We start from the raw sequence: 22,550 nt of genomic DNA on the forward strand, positions 1-22,550 counted from the left end.
GATTATTTAACGTGCCACTTCAGTTTACCGTTACATCGTTAACGATAATTAATCGCTTAATGACTAAAATGTTACAACACAATAACGTAACATTTCAAATATAAATTACTAAAATGTAACTTAAAATAAAAAAAAGACTATTTTAATAATTTACCCTTATTTTAAAAAGGTGATATATAATATTTAATGAAAGCTCATTTTCAAATATTTTTATGGATAATTTTGTATATAAACTATAAAAGCTTATATATGGATAAAACGATGTAGTTTTTTTACAGTTATTTTATGTAAAAACAGAAAATACTAAACTTTATCCGTCTGGACCGACTATTTTTATATAGAAAGCTGTTGATTCTAAATTTAGTTTTATATATTCTAGGAAACAAAAAACAAATTACCCTTGTTGTTTGTATTTGATATAATGCGGCCCCTCTGAGCCTCATAGACGTTCAAAAGTGCAATCAGCTTGGTCTCGAGGTCTTAAGTTCTTAAACCAATCTGAAAATCCTTTTAACGATGTTTAGTTCAAGCCTTGTTTCAAGATCAGCTTCTTCCTATTCTTTGATCGGTGAATACGTTGGCATGGAGAGTTGCTCTGGTGTCGGCATTGATAACCAACACCAAGAGCTTTGCTGCGGAGGTGGCAGTGTTAAGGATCCAGAAAATCGGGGTAGGAAGAGGAAGATTAATTTTGAGAGGGAAATTCCGCCGCCGATACCCTCGCTTGCTAGCGCCGAGAATCAGCCGTGGCAGTCGCTTTGGGTGCTTAAAAGGTATTATACTAGCGACGGACGGTTGATTCTCAGGGAAGAAAAAGTGAGACACCATGAATATTTACGAGCTCATCGATCCAATGGTCGTTTAACGTTGCATCTCGTGATGGATTGCACCCACGACATTGATCATGTAGAAGCAAACGAGGCTCAAGTTCAACTCGATGTTAAAAACATTAATAACGATGCCCAAGGTGGTTCATAAGAACAAGTAGCAGTGTTGAAGATTTCATATTCAATTTCCGAATTACGAAAAATGGAGGAAAGTGCTTGAACTGCAGCTTTGTAAGAGCAAAATCCCTCATGTGTTTGCCATTGCAGGCAAGTAGTTTTAGGCTTTGATGCCTTTTCTTTTTCCTCCCTTTTTGGGTGGGTCATCTTCATTGATGAGATAAAATTGAGGTTGGCGATTGGGTATATAACTATATATGATTTTATCAGGGTTTATTTGGATTTTATTTTTTTTTGGCTCAAACAAAGGTTTCATCAAACAAACAGTTATGTACACTGGGTACAAGAAAAAGAGTAGCTTCGACACAAGGAACACCCTAAACATGGCCCAAGTGAAGAAACATATTATAAGCGTAACCACAAACAGGAATAAAACATAAACATGACGGTATAAAACTTGTAACCATCAAATTCCTAGAAGCTAGAGATATAAGCATCAGAACGTAAAAGCCAGAAACCATTGTTCGACCAACGATGCTTACAACAACGACACCAAACCTCGTGTAGCAGGCTTCAGCCACTAGTCCTGAGAAAACCCAGACCAGTGCATTGGGACCGGTAAAACAGCGGGCAACAAGGACGCTAGCGGCGGACAAGTGAACTACCCCATGGGCGCAAGGGCCGGGGTTTTGGAGGAAAGTTGGACGGTAACACTACAAGTGGAAACGTGGCATTGAAACGAAGATAAGATTGGAAAGTTTTCTTAGGAATGTATCTATATAAATGTTCTCCGCATTTACTTGTTGGATATTTTTTATCAGATTTTACCTAAATCATGACATTGAAAGTTTGCTCTCTTTGAAGTGGTTTTTTACAGGAATTGCTTGATTCATTGGAATCAGTGACAATTAATCGGAAGATGTTGTAGTAATTTAAAATCTTGATTTTGTATTTTGTGAATAGAAAAATAAAAATTAGAAAAACTTTTTCATAAGGATACGAATCAAAAGGTATTAAGAAAGGAAAAAAAAAAGGAAGAAGAAGACAGTCAATCTGCAAGTTTTAAGTATATATAGATGTCATCGCGGTTTAACAACTTACAGATCAATCATCAATGCGTCTCGTGATCGCATTGTGGAAACGTGTGTGTCACGGGCCGCAGTTCAAAGCCCGTGACCATCGCACCAAATGCATCCAATGGAGGTCTAATGCTTAGATGGGGATTATTTGGCCTACGAGAACTGACCCGATTCAAAGAGATATTGGAGAAGCCTGTCAGATTAAAGTCTGGTTGGCCCGATAGTGAAGAGATCGCAACTTAGGCTAATATGGTAACTAATCTTAGAAGATAGAGAGAATCATATCTTGTAAAGATTAGATTAGATTTGATAAGACATATCTTGTAAATCCCTAAAATTAAGGGATATAGATTAATCTCGTCCGTCGATGTAATTGTATCTTGACCGTCGGTTTTGGGGGAGCTCAACTATAAATAGAGAGCCTCCCCCTCATTTGTACTCACTCCTGAATTGTTTCATTATTCTTTGTGAATAAGAATTGAGAGCATTTACTCAAACACTTTGCGAGCGCTCTTTCTGTTGTTCTTTTGTAGCTTATTTTGGCACAATCGCTTCCGCTATACAAATTGGTGCCTTAGAGGAGTTCTAAGGAATCCTCACTTTTGGGCGTAAAGGCTGACTTGGGCGAGTTTGGAGCAAACGGATCGCCTAAGGCCGCACGGTTTGCGAGATGAAAGGTCTAGCCCCGTGACATGTGCATGTTCTACGAGGTTGTCCATTTGTTTCTTTTGTTTGGCTTATAGTTTTACCGGCATCGTCTCACAACGGTTACTTTTCAGCTCCATGTGGACTCGCGTGGTCGACTATGTTTGCTTTGACTTGCTGCTACCATGGAAACATAGGAACCCTTTATTTTTGCGAAAGCTACGTCTATTACGAAAGCTAAGACTATTCAATCTGGCCACCTGTATACCACCAATAGCCGACTTGCATGGTCGACACCACCAGATCGTTGGATGAAATTCAGATTCAACCATGGGGAAGCTAGAATTGTTGATGAAGGGGTTGGAATATTATATAAGATATACATATTTAAAGTAGGTCCGGCCCACACGGGATCTACTTTCAACAAGATATTTAAATTTGGGATAATTTTGATCAGGAAAAATAAAATAAGTTAAATGCTCAATTTGTATTAGATATTATAGTTATTTAAGTTTATTTTTACTAAATTAATATTTAGATACTACCTTTTATTAGTTTACCAAATTATACTAAAAATGTTACTAAATTTATCATTCAATAATTATAAATCCTATAAAAAATCGAAATAAAAAACTTTCAAAACCTTTGGGGACCAAACAAAATTTTATCCTTTTTTAAATACTAATTATAATATTAAAATAAAAATATCAAAACTCAAAGGTTCTAAGAGTAATTTTACAAATTTTAAGGGGATTGGAGCCCCTGCCAGCACTTTAGATTCGCCTCTGGATGGAGCTGTTAGTATCACATCCATGTTGGCTTCATTAGGAGTTTAATTCGATTCTTTTTCAAGTTTATAATTTACATTTTTATTTTTTTTATTTTATATATTAGGTAACTTATATCATATGAAATTTAAATATATATTATGTTTAGAAATTTAATAAAAGAAAAAATATATAATGGTAATAAAAATATAGGGAAATTTATGGGAAAAACCAAAAAAAATTTGCAAAGTAGGCCATTTTTCTCATATTTACAAAAATAAGTCGATTTTGGAGAGAGAAACAGAAAACGCTTCAAGAAGCGCTTTCAGCTGACATGTCGGAAAACACTTTTTACAAAACGCATTTTCTTTTAACACATCAGTTTTTCGGTCAGATGGTTAAATGCTTGTAATTTTGTCCTTGAGTATCATGTTTGGTTCATGTCCTACTCACATTTATATATTTTTTTTATTTCATGTTGTTTTAAACTCTTTTTTTATTTTAATTAATAAATATATTATTTTCAATTTTTTTATCTTTGATGTGTTAAAAAAAACGTGTTTTATAGAAAGCATTTTTCGACATGTCAACTGAAAACATTTCCTGCAAGAAGTATTTTTGTTTTTCTGTCCAAAATTAATCTATTTTCTAAAATTAACCTATTTCCTAAATTTAGAAAAAACGATCTACTTTACTAAATATATTTTAAAACCAACATTTTTTTTCTAATTTACCCTAAAACATACATATATAATTATTATATATTACATAAAATCAAATATTTTAAAATAATATATATGAATGAAACAACTTAAGTTAACCATTTATGTTTTAACTTTCATTTCCTTTTCATTTGTTTTGAGAAATATATCTATCAATTTCTATTCTTTCTTTCTCTGAACAAAAAAAAAGCAACAAAAAATCTAACTACTTTAACAACAAAACACATAATTAAAAGAACAACAACAACATGGTCCTGCCTGAAGACAACTATTGGTCTTAAATGAAATTTTCTATAGAATTAGAAACCTTGGAAGAACGGGTTTTCTTGGATACCCAGAAAAAGCAACCAGCCGTAGTGACTTCCTTTTCAATATCAAAAACCTTATTATCGTCAGTTTTTGTCTCTCGTTTCTCCATTTCCTTCATTTTCTCTTTACATAAAGATAGCATCACGTAAGCCTCTACTAGACCCCCTCCTCCCGCCATCGCCATTGATGAACTGAAATAAAAAACCTTTTTTCTTATTTATAAACTTTCTCCTTGAGAACTGAGATGCGAATGAAGGTTTCTTTTTAGGAGGTTGGAAAATTTATAGGTTACCTAAGGGGAAAAAGGTGCGAAATTTACATATTTGTGATGTGGAGTGTAAGGACGTGTCGGATTCGCCGTTCTTTTTGAGGGTGTTCAACAGCTCATGCTTTTTTCTTCAATGGTCGCCGTTGATTTCTTGTGGACGTTTTAAGGGTCCGGTTATGTTAAAACCTGAACCGCTTTACATTGGTTCATGTCGAATAGGAGGGGTTTTTCTTTTCTCGAGGTAAAAAGCAGAGAAAAATTAGTATTTTACTTTTATGATATTTTATGTATTTTTATGTTTTAAGTATATATTAAATATAGTTTCAAAAAATGTATATATTAAAATTATAGATATATGGATATGTTAAATATTTTATATATTATTAAATATGTATTAAAGAATTATATATGCGATGAATTAATTATAATATATATACTTTGTTAAACATTAAAAATTTTTATTTTTCTGTAAGCAGTTTGTTTTTTATTTTTTGTTTTGTTCAGCGGTGATATCAACCTTCGGGTTAGCTATCACTTGTTTTTTTTTCCTCCTATCAACTCTTTTTTTCTTTTTTTCTTCTCATTCACTCTACATTTATTTTTTCTTTTTCAATTTACAGATCTATTTTGTGGATATTTTTGTTGTCTTCACAAGTTACGATGGATAAATGACGATGCTTGTCGTTCACTAAAACTTTACTGGCCACCAGTAGTTTTTTTGGAAAGTGAGTGGCTCTTCATCAATTTCTTAATTTGTTTCTGTTTTGAGAATATTTTAGAATAATAAATGATTTCACGAGTTGATTTGGACTCGTGTTGTCTTAAGTTTTATATGTTTTTTTTGTTTATTTTTCCATTATTTAATAATTCTTCTATTTTAGAAGTTTTTGTTTGCTCTTCTAGCATAATTTTTAGTCTTGTTTATTCATGTAATCTTATTTTTACAAATGATTTTAGGGATGGTTTTGTTGTCGTCCTTTATAGTTTGGTGAATGCTTGATTCTTTTATCGATTTTTGCTTACCGCTTTGGACCATCCGGGGCAGATTTTATTATCGTGTTAAGTCCTTGCAATCACTCCAGATATGTCATGCTTGAGTTGTGACAATGCCAATTGTCTATGTATCAGAATGTTCTATTGATGCTGAAACTAAAGACTTTGTTGTGCTGAAAGAGTTTGTCCTTCCTCATCTACGACGAGCGTTTCTTTCTTTTTTTCCGTAAATTGTATGGTTCCATTCATTGAATAAATTAATGAATTTATCTTTCAAAAAAAATTTGGGATCAACTCGATTAAACAACGAACAGGTAAAAAATAGCAAAAGAAATTGAGAAATTGAACACACAAATTTAATGTGTAAAAACTCCTCCAAAGAGGATAAAAAACATAGATAAAGATAATTTTACTCTAATGGCAAAAGAACGAAGAATATAAAATATGGAGATAAAAACTAAACCCGAAAACAAAGAACTCCTAAAACATAAACACAAAATTCTCCAAAAACATTATGAGTTCTAATTTTTAATGGGTGTATTTTCTAAGGTTGTAATCAGAGTTCGATTGAAACAAATAAAGAAAATTTAACTAGACGATAATTAACTCTCAAATTTGACTGAAATATGAATCATATCCAACATATTTGATGGTTAAATTTTATGAATAGTCTCTTTTAAGTATTAATTTATATCGATATAATTTCTTTATTTTTATTTACTAAAATTGATCCATTTGCATTTCTAATATCAGAATTAGTCTTAAGTCTTTTATTTTCCATATCATTATTCGTATGCTTTTTTTTATCTAAATCGATAAAGGTGTATATTGTATTTGGTTAGATGGAAATATAAAATGATTAAAGGAGAAAACAGAAAATTGGAAAAAAGTTGAAAGTGATTTGATTGGAAAGTTAAGTGAGAAGGAAGATAATAAGAGATATAAACATTTTATAATGTATAAAAATAAATAAATTCAAATTCAAATGATAAGCGGAGAGAAAATGAGAATAGTATTATCGTAGAAGTTTTATTTTATTTGTTCTCATTTTTCCGTTCTATCAAATAATAATAAAATAAATATTTTTCTTTTCAATTTTTTCATCTCTACTAAAAATACTAATAAAAAAGAAAAAAAATATTTTTTATTTTTTATTTTTTATTTTAGGGTAAATTATAAAAATAGTCACTTTTGTTTGTTTCAGATTACATTTTAGTACCTTATGTTTGAAATGTTACGTTTTAGTCACTTACATTATCGTTTTGTTACGAAGTGGTCACTCTACCATTAAGCTCCGTTACCTCTCTAACGACGGTCCTACATGGTAGTCCAAATTAAATTTATTTAATTAAAAACATATTTTCATCCCAACAACTGGACATCCAAGTTGGCATTTAAAACCTATTTGAATTGTCACGGAAGACTGCCGTTAGGGAGGTAACGGAATTTAACGATAGAATGACCACTTCATAATAAAACGATAACGTAAGTGACTAAAACATAATATTTTAAACATAAATAATTAAAATATTATCTAAAACAAATAAAAGTAACTACTTTTATAATTTACCCTAAATTTTATTTTCACAAGATAAAACAAGTTGATACATACAAGTCCATAGTTTGGCATAAAACCAAGACCATGAAGCCAAATTAAGTTGATGAAGACAAAAGAAATACAAGGAAAAGAAAATCAACAAATCAGGAAGAATAATCAGCATGACAAGCATGTCACAGAGACATCACCCAAAGGTAAATCTCGATTATACAAGCTCATTAAAAGTTAGTTATCCATTGTTGCAATTAAAAAACATTTTTCAAAAATATATATATTTTTAAAAATACATTTGAAAAGTGTAGTAGAAAAGTACGTAAAAAAAGTATGGTTTATTAATTTTAATTTTTTCATTGCTACCAAAATTATGATTAAATGTTAAAATGTCCTTTTAAATATGATAGTAGAAAGTTTTAAATTAACTAAGTTATATGATATTTAAATAAGTTGATACATGAAGAATAAATTTTAAATATATTTTAAGTAATTAATATAAATTATTTGTAAAATTAATGATATATAAAATATTTTAAAATTTTAAATATAATAGTAAATCATATTTAAACAATTTAATATAATGATACATAAAATATAAATTAATCTAATTTTTTATATACTTTTAAATAATTAATATAAATAAGGGTATTTTGATATTTTAAATTTCAAACATAAAAAATTAAAAGCACCTAAATATCAATTTTTGTGTTTGGGTGGAAAAATATTTTTTCACTATAGTTTTAGCCCCAAAAGTCGAGCGTTCTTTGCTTCTATGGTAGAAAAGCACTTTTGACTTCCCAAACGCAATGAAGGACAAGGCCTGGTAGAGATCTAAACTTAAATGTAGATACATTGATTATAATGAAAACGTCCAACAATTATTTGATAAGTAATTCGACACTCATGGGTGTTATGATCTTCAATAATATAATAGATAATTTTTTTGTACTTTAGGAATTTTGGGCTCAAAAAACTTTACAGTTGAACAAGATATAAGAGAATTCGACACCCGTGAGTGTCAAGGTAGCCCTAAAAAAAGTATTTCAAAGAATAACTTTTAAATATATCTATTTTAATACTTAACTAATTTTGCTTTATTCAAATAAAAATAATTAATATAAATTATCTAATATATATATAAAGAGAAAATCATATAGCACATTGTAGTACGCGAAATGTGTCAACGTTTTCTTCAACATCGTCAATTAAATTAGATAATAAAATGATAGTTTAAGTATAAAATAAAATAAAATAAAATAATTACCAAAACAAAAACAAAAATGGTATAGCTTGAGAGTCAACGTGAGCATTAAGCCATTATAAAATTATAATATTTGAATACACACTTTTGTTCCTAAAGTACACCATATCTTTTTTCTTTCGTGCTTAAAGTTTTTTTTTTTTTTTGTCTCACTTTAATCTCTAATGTTATACAATCTAAAGCAAGCTATCAATCTAATTCAATAAGACATATATATGTTACGATTCACCCTTAAGTAAGGCTACCTCAAGTACTGCAACAAGTCCAAAATGGTGCGTATGCAAGAATAATGAGTCAAGAGGTTACCAAAACATCTCGGAAGATTTCAAAAGTCAAAGAAAGGGACCAGATCCTTGTAGAACCTAGTAGAAGATTTAGGACGCTCTAGACAAATCTACACATGTATAGCATTTAATAGAGTCAGGTAGATTGTTTTAGAGAATCAATCTAGATCGTCTCTTGTATTTGATTGTAACCATTAGACCTGAAGGGCTTGCCTATATAAGAAAAGACACTCATCCTCATTTGTAACCAAGCTAGTATAATAAGACTTTTACGGTTAGATTTGAGTATTGATGCAAATAACTATAGTTAATTCATTGACTAGATTTCTAGTGAGTAATATATGGAATTAATAAGTTGATATGAAATTACATATAAGATAGTATGTTTGCCGCATCAAATTTTGGAAAGTGGTGAATTTTAACTTAATTAATTTAACCGTTATCGTTTGGTCAAAAAAAGAATAATGGTCAAATTGACAAAAGATGTAAATATTAAGGGTTAAATATGATATTATGCTTTTTTTATTTCAATTTTTTTTTAAAAATATCTGATGATGTCATCATTTGAAATGTGCTAATTTAGGATTGGTTGGATATATTTTCTTAACGTCCAAAGGACTGAATCAGTGAATAATAGAAAACATTAAGGACTAAAGTATAAAAAAAGCTTAAAGGATAGGTGAGAAAGTAAAAGTGACGCCGTTCCCTTAACAAAATAATAATCGGCGGTGACTTGCATCATTTTTCATTCCGTCCATACGTCTCTCAGCTCAGCATTGAAAAAGCAAAACATAAAAAAGAAAAAACAGAAAGAAAATTATTAATACTTTTAATCTACAATACTATATTTTTTTTGTCAACCAAACACGAAATTTCCCTTTCCGTTTCAATTCTCTTCTTTGTGATTTCGATTCTCGATTCTTTTTGATGAAGAAGGAAAAGATTTTAATTATATTGGTGTGACGATGTCCAAAAAAGCCAGCAACTGCGCAATTTGCGACAATTCAAATCGCGCATCCATTTGCGCCGTTTGCGTCAATTACAGGTGTATATATAGATATATGTATAATCGTCGGTAAAAGATTGTTAAATTTAAATTTCTTTTTTTATTCTTCTCATGAATTCTTGTTTGCAGATTAAATGAATATAATTCTTTGTTAATATCGTTGAAAAGCCGTCGTGAATTTTTATATTCAAAATTAACCGAAGTGCTTGCCGCAAAGGTTTGATTTCTTTCACTTAATTTGAAATTAGTTTTTTGATACAGCTTTTTGAGTCTTTTTTTTTTTTAAATTTTGATTTGTTTTGTTGTTAGGGGAAAACTGATGATCAGCTGAATTGGAAAATTCGTCAAAACGAGAAGCTAACTTGCTTGAAAGAGAAGCTTCGTCGTAGTAAAGAACAATTAGCTCAAGGTTTTGATGCTTGCTCCTCACTGTTTATTTTTTCTTTTTAATGTTTATATTCGTTAGGCGTATGCTAAATGGTGCTTTATATATAGGGAAAGCTAAGATTGAGAGGGTGTCTCATGACTTAAAGTTTAATTACGGAGTGCTTGATTCTGCTCGAGCTGCAGTACCAACTCTGTTCCATTTTGGTTTATTGGCCAGAATTACAAGTTGTATGAACAGTAACTTTAGGAATTATATTTTTTTCTCTGCAGTTGGAAAAGAATCGTGTGGAACAGATCAAAAAGTACTATCCCAACCTTATTTGCACGCAAAGCTTGGGGCATGTGAGATCCCTTGTTTTTTTTTTTTTTTTTTATGTTATTGTTATTTTTGAGGCGTTACATATCTCTTTATTTTTTTTGTTCCTTTTTGTTTTTTGGCTTACTAGAATGTCTTTTATTTTATCTGAAAGATGTGACTTAGACATTTTCTAAGTTGCAGATGGCAATTACCTCGGAACGTCTTCATAAGCAGTCTGTGGTCATAAAACAGATATGCAAATTGTTTCCCCAACGTCGGGTAAGTGCTTCTATTTTAAAATTGTTTTGGTCCCTGGTAGTGACTGGTGACTAGTCAGTGTGCTTCATATGCTTCTTCTAGTTATGAGCCTTACCTTGACAATCTTTATTGATCATGCATGTAACCAAAAGTCTAGTGATATTTTCCTTTTACAATTACTTAAATATGCAGCTAATGTGGTTAAGATTAGGATATTCATCCCAGACTTATTCATTTCCCTGCCTCTAAGCTTTTATATTCTAGCCACTATCTCCTAGGTTAAAGATAAGTAAGCTGAACTTCTTCTACTTTCGCAGGTAAATTTAGAGGGGGGGAGAAAAGATGGATCCAGTGGTCAGTATGATCTTATTTGCAATGCTCGCTTACCAAGAGGGCTTGATCCCCATTCTGTTCCATCAGAGGAGCTCGCTGCCTCGTTAGGGTAAATTTTGCATATTTATATAAGGCTATATGACAACTGTAATCCGCCTACATTTATTTACACCTCATTGAATAATATGACATTGGGACAATCGCTTCCCTCAGCTTTGAATCTTCTTTGTTATCTAAGCCATCTATGAGCTTGAATGTCCAGTCTCTGACACTTTGGTGATCCGATTGAAATCAGATACATGGTGCAACTTCTGAATCTTGTTGTTCGTAACTTGGCTGTTCCTGCACTTCATAACTCAGGTTTTGCGGTATGAACTAGGAATCAATTTCACCTTTATGCTAAGTCTAATAAACTTCTTGAAGCTTCTGCTTTTGGATTTTTTTATATAATATATATACATGAAATATATGCATATATAGTTTTGCATTATTTGGGTTTCCTGTGGGTAATATCTTAAGTTCTCTAAAACTGTAAATCATAATGGACTATTACTAAAGAAAATTCTATTATCCTAGGTACTGTTAGTAAAAATAGTTGAGCCTTCTTAATTTTTTAAGCATTTCTTATGTATTTTCTTCATTTTATTAGTATGACTTGTGGTTTCAAAATTTATTGATTTCTGTATAAAAAGTAATTTTCATTTCATTTTTGAACTACCTTTCTGGTTTCTAGAATGACTATCAAAGAATTCAAAGTCCATGAATTTTTCTGATGCATAGCATTGTGATGATTGTTCTTCCTTCAAATCAATTATAGTTTTAAATAAAAGTGGTAAAAAAATACCAGCACAAAAACATCAAGAAGTGAACTTTTTATCTTACTTTTTTCATTAAATTTTCTAGTGTTCCATTGTTTGGTTCTGGTGGTTTAAAATGAGTACTAGCAACTATACTTTCAAAATATATCCCTGTTTTGAAGCTCTTCCATTTCACATTGGAGTATATTGGTTTCTATAATGATGGCAACCAAATCAAGCATAGATGAGATCTATTTTACCCCATTATTATTGTACTCATGATGTTATAGTTTCTCCTCAGGGGTCTTGCTCACGAATATGGCAACGAGATTCTTATTGGGATGCATGCCCGTCTTCTCGAAGGTATCTCACCCGCAATGTTATTTGACTTGGTTGACTAAGGTATCTCTGGTGGGACTGAATATGTTTGTTTGTTTGCAGCAATGAATATCCACTTTTTATACCTCGCCAAAATTATTGCTCTGCTAGTGGGGATAATTCATGGACAGATAGAAGCTCTAGTAATTTTGGTGTTGCTTCAATGGAATCTGATAAAAGATTCCGTCTGGATTCATCTGGAAGTAGTAGCTTCAATTGTTCTTCTGGTTCTCCCCACACTGCTGAAACACATGAGGACTTGCAGAAAGGGATATCTCTTCTGAAGAAAACTGTGGCATGCATTACCGCTTACTGCTACAACTCACTCTGTTTAGATTTTCCTACTGAGGCATCTACTTTTGAAGCATTTTCTAAATTACTGGCCACACTATCTTCAACCAAGGAAGTTCGATCTGTTTTTTCGGTGAAGATGGCTTGTTCAAGGTATAGCCTGGTTTCCTGCCTTATATTTCTGATATATACAAGCTGAATCATATGTTTAACTTGTACTTTTGGTAAAATTTTGAAGTATAAAAACAGCTTTTCTAACCTTAAATAAGACTTACGGAGAGAGTATTTGTTGTTATCTTTCAGATGATAGTTTTAAGTTCTAAAATGGGTTCTCTTTACAAGTACATTTTGAGAAGCTTATAGCTAAGCTGGAAATCTCACGAGTTGGATTCATGAATGAGTCATCTTGAATTGTTAAAATGAACAGTTACTTATCTTCCGGGAAGAGTTTGGGTGTCACCATCCATACTTAAACCTAAGTTTTTTGTTTCCTATAGTATCCCTTTGGTTTTAAGATGCTTCTCTGTTCAAACTTGCTTCAAGTGAATAAATGGTAAGAAATGCTTCTTTTGGATAGGATATAAATTTATTTTTTCCCCTTCTAGTTATCATGTAACTTCATTCGCTAAACTTAGCTTCAGCTTGTAGTTTAATTTTAACCTAATTGTTATTTGTTTGGTCTTGTGGGAGTAGAAATTGTCTTCTTGACAATCAATGTGAAGGAAAAGACTTAGAAATTGACCTGTCTAAAGTATCTTATAAAATAGAGGGGAGCTGAGATTGAACTGACTCTGTTATCTACGTTTAAAATCCTGTTGTTTTGATTGCTGCTCAATCAACCTTTCAAAATTGTTGGCATGATGAGGACTGGAAGAGTTGTTATATTCTTTTTGGTGCTTTTTTTCATAGTTTATACACATGTATGTATCTATTTTGTGTTCGGTGCTTTGTCATGCTTATCAATTTCAGGTCAAGCAAGCAAGTCCAGCAGCTTAACAAATCTGTATGGAATGTGAATTCTGCCATGTCATCGAGCACGTTATTGGAGAGTGCACACACGCTTCCTTTGACGGTATAATATTGCCTTTGACTTTGTTTTAACTTCAAACATTTTGAAATTTTAATTTGTTGAATTTTCCGATTCACAAGATCTTTGACATGTTTTTGTTATATGGTTTTTTTAACCAACATGCACCTATATATACATTCTATTCTACCTACTTTTCTGCTAAGTGTTGGAAAAGTATGACTAATATATATTCCACTTCTCTGTAGTTTCCATTCAATTGGGAAGTCATTTGCATGGTTGGATTATGCCTATTATTCATACTAGCTTCGAAAATGAATGTATATGCTTTTCACATATGTTACTCGAACTCAAGTATTAATGCCAGATATTTATGTCTGACATGAGTCTGTTATTTCATTTCTAAGCTTTTCCACTGATATGAAGTATCCCTGGAGGGTCATATCTTCGTATCCTTGCTATATGTGTCAAACTAGTGCCAAGTTTGGATACTTCTAGAAAAAATGAATATTGAAGCAATATAGCTTTTCTATTGTTATCTTCGCTGAGAAATTCTAGCAACCTTGTCGATGAGATTGGTTTGGACTTTTTAAGTTAGATGCTTCATAATTTGGATACATTATTTTGATTTTGTTTTGCAATGATCATGCAGAAAAACTTCTCTGATAGCAACCTTCGTAGTTCGGCTGCCAGTTTTCTTTTTGCCACTGAAATGTCTGATACTAGGAAGAATGAAAACTCAATTGATGAATGGGATCTTGTGGAGCATCCAACGTTCCCCCCTCCACCATCAGAAACTGAGGATGTCGAGCATTGGACTCGAGCCATGTTTATTGATGCTACAAAGCAATGACCAGTTACCTGTAAGTGACATGTTGGTTATCTAATCATCTAGTTAAGTGTCCAAGTAATGGCATTATCAGCTATATGCATCTAACGCCAATGCTGATTTCCTCAAATTATAGCTTTAAACAAAACCTTGGTGTTTTGCATTACCATTGCTGATGTCATTCAATTTCATGAAGACATCGATCATGTAATCTGGATTTGGAGGTGTCAGAGAAAAGTATGTTTCTGACATGATTATACCCAGTCGTTTTTCTAATTTGTTTTCATATATTTGGAGAACCATGTTCTCATACCCACAAATGTGTTTAACGTAACTGTCATACATAGATACTTTTATAAAATGTGAAGAGTTTGGATCACATACTTGAGGATTTCTATAGAAGACATCAATCATGTATCGTATGCTATCCAGATTCAGAAGTGCCAGATACAAGTATGTTTCTGACACTATTATACCCAAATTTTCTAAGTCTTTTCATATATTAAAAGAAATCATATATTCATACTCATATTCGAGACATGTGCTTGATGTAGGTGTCGGACATAGATACTTTAAGAAAAATGAGTAGTCCGGGTCACATAGTTGCTCTCCATTGATCGATGTTAACTTTTCTCTCTTAGCGTATGAATTTCTTCACTGGATAGGTTTTTCGAAGAAATTCTGAGATCGAGGACGTGCAAATCTTTAATTCCTGGCCTTGACTAGTGTTACATGTAAATAGAGGTGATTTCGTTATTCATGTAGTGTATGTAATTATATTTATTTTATTCACTTATAAGTTGTTTGAGGAGTCTTTTTCCTATTTTCAATGGAAAAAGAATTAATAGGAAAAAAATTGTTTAACAAAATTTACGTTGTTAAAATGCTTTATATAGATTTGTAATCTTTGTTCCTATGTTTAATTTTAATATAACTATTCATTTGTATTTATATTATTTTTCTATTTTTGATACGAATGATTTCACATTTTATATAGTTTTCTCTTAAAAGAGAAATTATTGCATTAGACGTGGTTAAATTATAAATTAAATTTAAATATGGTGTTTAAGTTATAATTTTTAATTTAGTCTTTAAACTATCAGTTTTTACCCGTTGGTTTCATTAATTTTACTGTTAAATGTCAATAAGTGATACGAATCACCATCTGTAGCAAAACCTATCTGTTTTTCGAACTTTTTTTCCATTTTAATTTATTCCTTTTTCCTTGTTATAGATTCTTTGGCTTAATTCTAGGGTTGGATTTTTTTATACTAAGTTTAAATTCACATTACACTTTCACATTGGTGAAACCCTAGTCTCGAGCACAGATAAATTTATTTTAGCCAATGGGTTTATTGTTTAAGTTCAAATTGGATTTTATTTTATTTTGATTTAATTTCCTTAGTTAAACTATTTAAACTTGTATATAAATAAGTTAACTCTAGAGATGAAACAAATAAATTTTTTTCTTAGGCTATCTTTTTTCTATTATCATTTACATAGTATCAGGGTTCTTTTTTTCTCTATTTAGTGAGTTTGTATTTTGTTATTTTAAATACAAACCGTTTAGATACTTTTTGAGTCACCTTTTTAAAATGACATTTTAGGTACATCATCGACATAAGGAGGCATACCATCATCTTCATAAGCGATTTGCAGTTTTCAACAACCAAATGCTTTGTACATGAGGCTTACACGCCACTTGAAAGACCGTAACCCTTTTACACGCACCAATTGACATTTAATAAGAAACTTAAAATAATGGGCGAAAGAAAAACATGATTAAAACAATACTTGAAAAACATTTAGGATTTAAAAACCAATTTAAATTATAGCGAATAGTTTGAGAAAAATTAATAAAAACTAAAATAATAAAAACCGAGACATGTAATGGTTTTTAGATTCCCTTCCCTTACATCTCAAATAATCACCATTTTCTTAGAACTCTAAAAACCTCAATCATCTCTAAGTGCTTTCTTAATTTAACCCTCCTCTCTTGGGGCTTTTTTTGTGGCCAACTAGTAACAGGTTGTCACCTCCTTCACCGAACCCTCCCCCCTCTCCCAACTCTTCCTTTCCCCCTTTTATCCCCTCTTCTAACTCTTGTATCTTCTCTTTCCGTTACCTCTTTTGTGAACTTTGATTGTCTATCCCATATAGTCGGTCAAACATTAATTAGAATAACAATTTGCGACATTCAAATTCATTTTGTATTGTTGCCATTTTTTACTAGTATAGAATTTATATTTGATCTCTAAAATGTATCTAGGCAGCAAATGCAGGTTAGTTTGTGTCTAAGGGGAACTAGATATGATGGGTTTTTAACCTTATCCTTCTGGCTGCAATATTGTAGGGATAAAGAGAACTAAAAAATGCATAGGTTCTATCCTTTGGGTTTGAAACTGAAGCTGATCAGATTTACTTAGAGAGGAATCCCTTTTCGAAAATAATAAGTATACTATATTTTAAGATAATTATGCATGTATTAAATTTTGAAGGCTTGCTAATTTTCGAAAACATAATAAGGCTTTTCAAAGCCTATAAATATGCTACTGATTTCGCACAAGGGGCAGCTTGGGGTGAGTGTTTTAGGTTATTCTTGGGAAATTTTATTCATTGTGAGAGATAGATTGGGCTTAAATAAATAATTGTTTAAAATGAATTATTAAATAAAATCATATTTTGAATAAAATTACGTAGGGGTAGAAGTAATAAATAATATTCTGTTATATTTTCGGCCCAATACTTGTTGCAACAACAGTTAGAAGGCTTACTTGGGACAAAGGACAAACCGTTCACTACACCAAAATAGGTTTTTAGCGGCGTTTTTTTAGGCCTTTAGCGGCGCTTTTTAACGCCACTAAAGGTATTTGCGGCGCTTCCACAAGCGCCGCAAAAAAGGCCGCTAACGAAAACGTCGCAAACGTTTGCAACGTTTACAAACAAAAACGCCGCTAAAGACCATGGTCTTTAGCGGCGTTTTTTTTCTAGGCGCCTCTGAAGAACATATTTTTTAGCGGCTTTTTTTCCTAAGCCCCGCTAAAGAACATGGTATTTAGCGGCGCTTGTAAAAAAAACGCCACTATTTTTGGGATTTTTTTTATATTAAATTTTTCATTTTTTCGGCCTTCTTGTAGCAACAATTCAAAAGCAACCAGAACTAAACCAGCCAATAGTAATAAATTTATATAATATTTCAACATAAGGGAATAAAATAATATTAATATCAATAAATAAAAGTGAATTCATATTATTTTTGCAAAAAAATGTTAAATGTTAAAATGATAAAAATATTTATGTCATACACTATGAAAGCGGAAGTTGCGACTTAAACATCTTCATCATAATCTGAAGCTGCTGCTGAAGTTCGTCGTACGTTTTGCTCTGCTCTGCTTCTCTCGCTGCAGCCTCTGCTTCCCTCTCTGCAGCCGCTGCTTCCCTCGCTTCCGCCTCTGCTTTAAGTTGTAGCTGGAGTTCTTCATATTTCCTTTGAACCTCAATTGTGGTCGCTTGCATCTGAGCCATCTGGTCTTTTAACCTCTGAACTTCAGCTTGAGCCTGACTCCCCGAAGCCATGTATTGGTGGGAGTTGGATCCAAAATATTGGGTTGGGCTAACAAAAGATCCTTGAAATCGAACCCGACCATACCTTTTAGGACCCAAAACTTCAGTAATAATCCGGTTATCAATGTCTTCAAGATGAACAGAACTATCAGTAGAAGCAATCGCTACAGACTCATCTTTTTATCCTTTAGTTTTCCTAATAAATATATCACATAGTTAGGAGCAATATTATATATTGAAAACATATGCAACATAACAATAGTCGCATTACAAGCAATGAATTAAACCATTAGAAAATAAACACTATAAATAACTAAAATAAGTCAAATCGTATTAAGTAAACGTACCATTATTTCACTAGCTTCAGGAGTCATGGGAGATCCATCTTTCTTCCTATGTGTAATTTCAAAAAGTTGAAGGCGTCCAACTTTTTGACCGGACGACCGTTCTTACAATATAGTAGTATAAATATTATTTAATAGAAAGTTATACATATTCGGTAATATTAAAAAAATTAAAAATACCTCCGTCTCAGCTACACATGCGAAACTTCTCGACCCGGCTGTGTGGGTGAATTTTTGTTTCTGCCTGCTACTTTTTCCAACTTGTTCACGATCTTACGTTATGAAATTTTTTAATACGTAAATAGGAAATACTATAAACCAAAATAATTACAATAGTTTAGAAGTACATCATACCTCGCCTTTATTCAAATGCCAAAATCTAACCGCATCTTCCCATTGGTACCTCAACATACCCGGCGGGACATTTTGCAATTTTTCATCGAGGGTTGTTTTTGTCTTATAATAATTTTTCTTCAAAGTACTTTTGTTGTCTCTCCATCTTTTTCCTAATGCCTTCTTTACATAAGCATCCGAGACATCTAAAGCAAACCTCACCTACAAAAAACAAAAAACACAAGTTAATAAAGTAAATATAAATGAAACTATTTCCCAAGCATTATAGATGACATTAACATTTTGTTACCTTAATATTATCGAGGGCTTGGTTTTTGTTGCTATCGGGCATTTGATGCCATGACTCGTAGTTTATAGGCAACATATTCGAATTTCGTGCTAAAATGCCCATGTATCTAGCTAAAAGTCGAGCTTCTGATCCAACAGGCTGACCAAAACTGTTTCGTCCAACTTTGACACGCTCGACTGGATCTAACTCGTACAACTGTCTAAGTAGCGTACGTCCTCGACCTCTGCGCGTCCCACCATTTTCAGCTACAAATGGTATATTATAATATAAGAATTTGAAAAATAAATCAACTATAACAGAAACACGCATGTAAATTAAATGTAAAATTACTTTGAACTTCTGTAGGATCCTCAGCTGTAATCGGAACATTCGAAGATCCAACTGTTGTCTGTTGTTCAGTACTATTTGTTTCTATCGAGTTTGGATCATTTTGAACAATGCTTCCCTTTAGAATTTTTCTTCTAGGCATTTTATCTACAATACACATAAAATAGTTGATGACTTAATAACTAATTACAACAATAACAGCACATATAAAACAGTTGAAATATATAATAAGACCAAGATTTAAATTATGATATTACATATAATTAAACAATCGTAAAATCTTACTACATCATTATTCGTAAATATCTTCATCGGTATCCTGACGAACCCATCCAAATTGTGCAATAGTACTAGGGATATTATCGTTTAAGTTTTGTTCTCGAAAGGGCAAAGTTACTGATCTATCGTCGATGTTATCTCTACTTCCACTGCCCATGTCAAACAAGTCTCTAGGGATGTTACGGAGTACAACGTACCAACCCTCATCAGTTGGATCTTTTGAGTAAAAAACTTGTTTGACTTGAGATGAGAATACATACGGCTCATCTATCAGTTGTTGTCCTGTGTGAATCAATCGGTCAAAGTTCATCATTGTAAAACCAAATTGATCTTGCTTAATTCCACGAGCTGTATTAACATTGGCCCAATCACCACGAAATAAGACAACTTTCCATTTGCCGTAGTAATCCAACTCAATTATGTCAGTAAGATGTCCGAAATATTCCACATTTCCCTCGACAGGATTATTGTCCCTAGCACTAGCATAACTTGTAATTGCAGAATTGACAACTATTCCACAATTTTGCGTTCTTCTCAACCTCTCGCGATATTTTGTATGAAATCTGAATCCGTTGATGAGGAACGCACTATATCTTTTAACCACTCGATTTGGACCTTGGGAGAGCCATTTAACATCGTCGTTTACGTTCTTCCCACTCCAAACCTATTGAATGGAAAGTAAACTGAGTAATTCATTTGTTATGAGAAAACATTATTATTTGTAAGCGGAAGCTCGAACTGCATACCGTTTGGCTTAACCATTCATAAAAAGATTCTGTAAACAACTTATTGATATCTCGATGTTGTGTTCTTCGGGAGCGCAAACGAGATCTCAATATTTGTTTGTACTCACTGTGTTAAAAAAATGTGATCTTTGTTAGAAGATAAACAGTTATTAGTTTGATAAATATTTATCAAATTTGTAGAACTTACTTCCGTAAAGGTTCCAATGATTCGTGGTGAAACAAAACATATCGATGTGCTTGTACCCACGATAAATGATCTAATTCTGCAATTTCAACTTTTCCGATTGGTTCTCCAAAACTTTGGAACAAATAAGTATCGGCTAAGTTATGGTCCGTGAGTCCAGCATTCCTATTTGGTCTGTTTAACCTTGTTTCAACATCTTCCAAAATATCTTGAGCAGAAGGTCATACATTCTTCTGCCAAGTAGCCTTCAGCAATCGATCCTTCTGGATATCGCTTGTTGCGGCAGTAAGACTTTAATTTGGATAGAAACCTAAACACAATATACAACATTTCTTAATTATTGAAACTAAAGGCATAGAGGTGAATGAAGGAAAACTTTAAAAATTTTAATTAACACCTTTCTATGGGATACATCCATCGATAGAAAACGGGTCCGCCAAGAATTGCTTCGTGCGGGAGATGGATTATCAAGTGAACCATAATGGTGAAGAAGGAAGGTGGGAAGATTTTCTCCATGTTGCATAAAGTCAAAGCTGCTCGATCCTGTACCTTCTGAAGTTCTTGAACGTCCAAAACTTTGCCACAAATGGCTTTCATTATGTTGGATAGTTCAATTATACAAGACGTCACCTTCTTGGACATCCAACATCGTAGAGCCACTGGCAGTAAATCTTGCATCAAGATGTGATAGTCATGTGATTTTAGCGAATATAATCTTCGATCTTTAACACTAACACATCGAGATATATTTGATGCATACGCATCTGGAACCTTTATATCCTTCAACACCGTGCAGAACAATTCTTTTTCCGTCTTCGACATTGAAAAAATAGAAGGCGGCAACCGATATTTCCCATTCGGAAGTGGATTGGGATGAAGATCAGGTCGGATTCCCATTTGGACTAAATCAAGTCGACTCTGAAGATTGTCTTTTGATTTTCCGTCGACATTCAAAATTGTACCCACAATGTTCTCGCAGACATTTTTCTCAATGTGCATAACATCAAGATTGTGTCGTAGAAAGTGATGCTCCCAATAAGGCAACTCAAAAAAAATACTTCTTTTTTTCCACAACTCTGTCTCATTAGGATTGTCCTCTTCATCAGAGTCATCATCAGCTTCATCATTGGATCTTCTATTTCTTTGCGTGTTTGGCGGTTGGTTCATCTTCCCATAAATGAAATTCATATCTTCTAACATGAACAAGATTTCAAAGCCACTGGTTTGCGAAGGAGCTTCTCTGAACTCTTCAGTACCGTCAAATACAGAACTCTGATCTTTTCAGCGGCGTTTTCCATAATGCGCCGCTAATGATCGATCTTTAGCGGCGTTTATTATCCAAACGCCGCGAAAAACGCCGCTAAAAGCCTGTTTTGGTGTCAGTGTTCCTAATGCCTCTCTTATCTCCACTGCTTGTTAACATTTTTTTTCCTTATGTTTTGTAAGCTGAAAGGGTTTGTTGAGATTGCTCAATCTGTTACGAGACTCAATGCTTCATGCCAGGACTTTTCGATCAATAGGACGGTGCCACTCTATGTAGGCATATGTGGAGCTAGAGAGAGGGGTAGGTAGTGACTTTCGCCATCCTAAAATAGAAAATTCTTCCTTTAGTCCCATTAGAAATTATAGAATTTCAAACTAATTTAATGATAAAATTACATTTTGTCCCTTAAATTTTATAATTTAATTTTGACCCTCCAAAAATGAAAAACCAAAATTGTAAAATTTTAAGTTAATATAACAATAAAATTACATTTTAGCTCTCTTGAAAGTTACAATTCCTAGCTTCACCCTGTTACATTCCTGAGACTTTTGATGTCAGTGGATCTCCTTCAACCTAGTTTGATCAACATGGCCTATTTTTTTTTATCTAGATACCTACTAAATTTAAATGATATTTTCAATATGTTAAATCCAAATTATTCTTGCAACAATATAAACGTATTTAAAAATTGATTCATATGTTTTAAATATACTTAAACATCAAAATCGAGCTGATATATACCACCCAAATTGATGTTAAACTAATATAAAA

At 32.5% G+C, this 22,550-nt stretch overlaps 2 protein-coding genes across 12 annotated transcripts; both read left to right on the forward strand.

Moving 5' to 3' along the window:
* The first annotated feature begins 516 nt into the window (after positions 1-516).
* On the forward strand, positions 517-978 carry LOC105767638 (uncharacterized). The gene has a single exon (XM_012587210.2). The coding sequence runs from the start codon at positions 517-519 to the stop codon at positions 976-978; it is 462 nt and encodes a 153-aa protein (XP_012442664.1).
* Positions 979-9,558: 8,580 nt separating this feature from the next.
* LOC105770557 (uncharacterized) lies at positions 9,559-15,379 on the forward strand. 11 transcript variants are annotated; one of them, XR_001126241.2, is made up of 15 exons: positions 9,559-9,869; positions 9,960-10,047; positions 10,140-10,239; positions 10,326-10,399; positions 10,488-10,559; positions 10,717-10,794; positions 11,091-11,215; positions 11,402-11,474; positions 12,205-12,266; positions 12,345-12,725; positions 13,542-13,644; positions 14,252-14,462; positions 14,565-14,665; positions 14,776-14,881; positions 14,983-15,379. XR_001126241.2 is itself a non-coding variant. In XM_052631677.1 (13 exons), exons 1-12 carry the CDS (start codon positions 9,790-9,792, stop codon positions 14,450-14,452), a joined length of 1,437 nt encoding a protein of 478 aa, XP_052487637.1. In that variant the 5' UTR covers positions 9,559-9,789; the 3' UTR covers positions 14,453-14,462; positions 14,983-15,379. The 11 variants fall into 11 exon arrangements, 3 of the variants coding, with proteins under 3 accessions (XP_052487637.1, XP_052487638.1, XP_012447269.1); XR_008196327.1 differs by having other exon boundaries at positions 14,252-14,665; XR_008196330.1 differs by having other exon boundaries at positions 14,252-14,665; positions 15,094-15,379.
* Positions 15,380-22,550: the final 7,171 nt, after the last annotated feature.

Source organism: Gossypium raimondii, chromosome 5, assembly GCF_025698545.1.
Source record: "Gossypium raimondii isolate GPD5lz chromosome 5, ASM2569854v1, whole genome shotgun sequence".
Lineage (NCBI taxonomy): Eukaryota > Viridiplantae > Streptophyta > Magnoliopsida > Malvales > Malvaceae > Gossypium > Gossypium raimondii.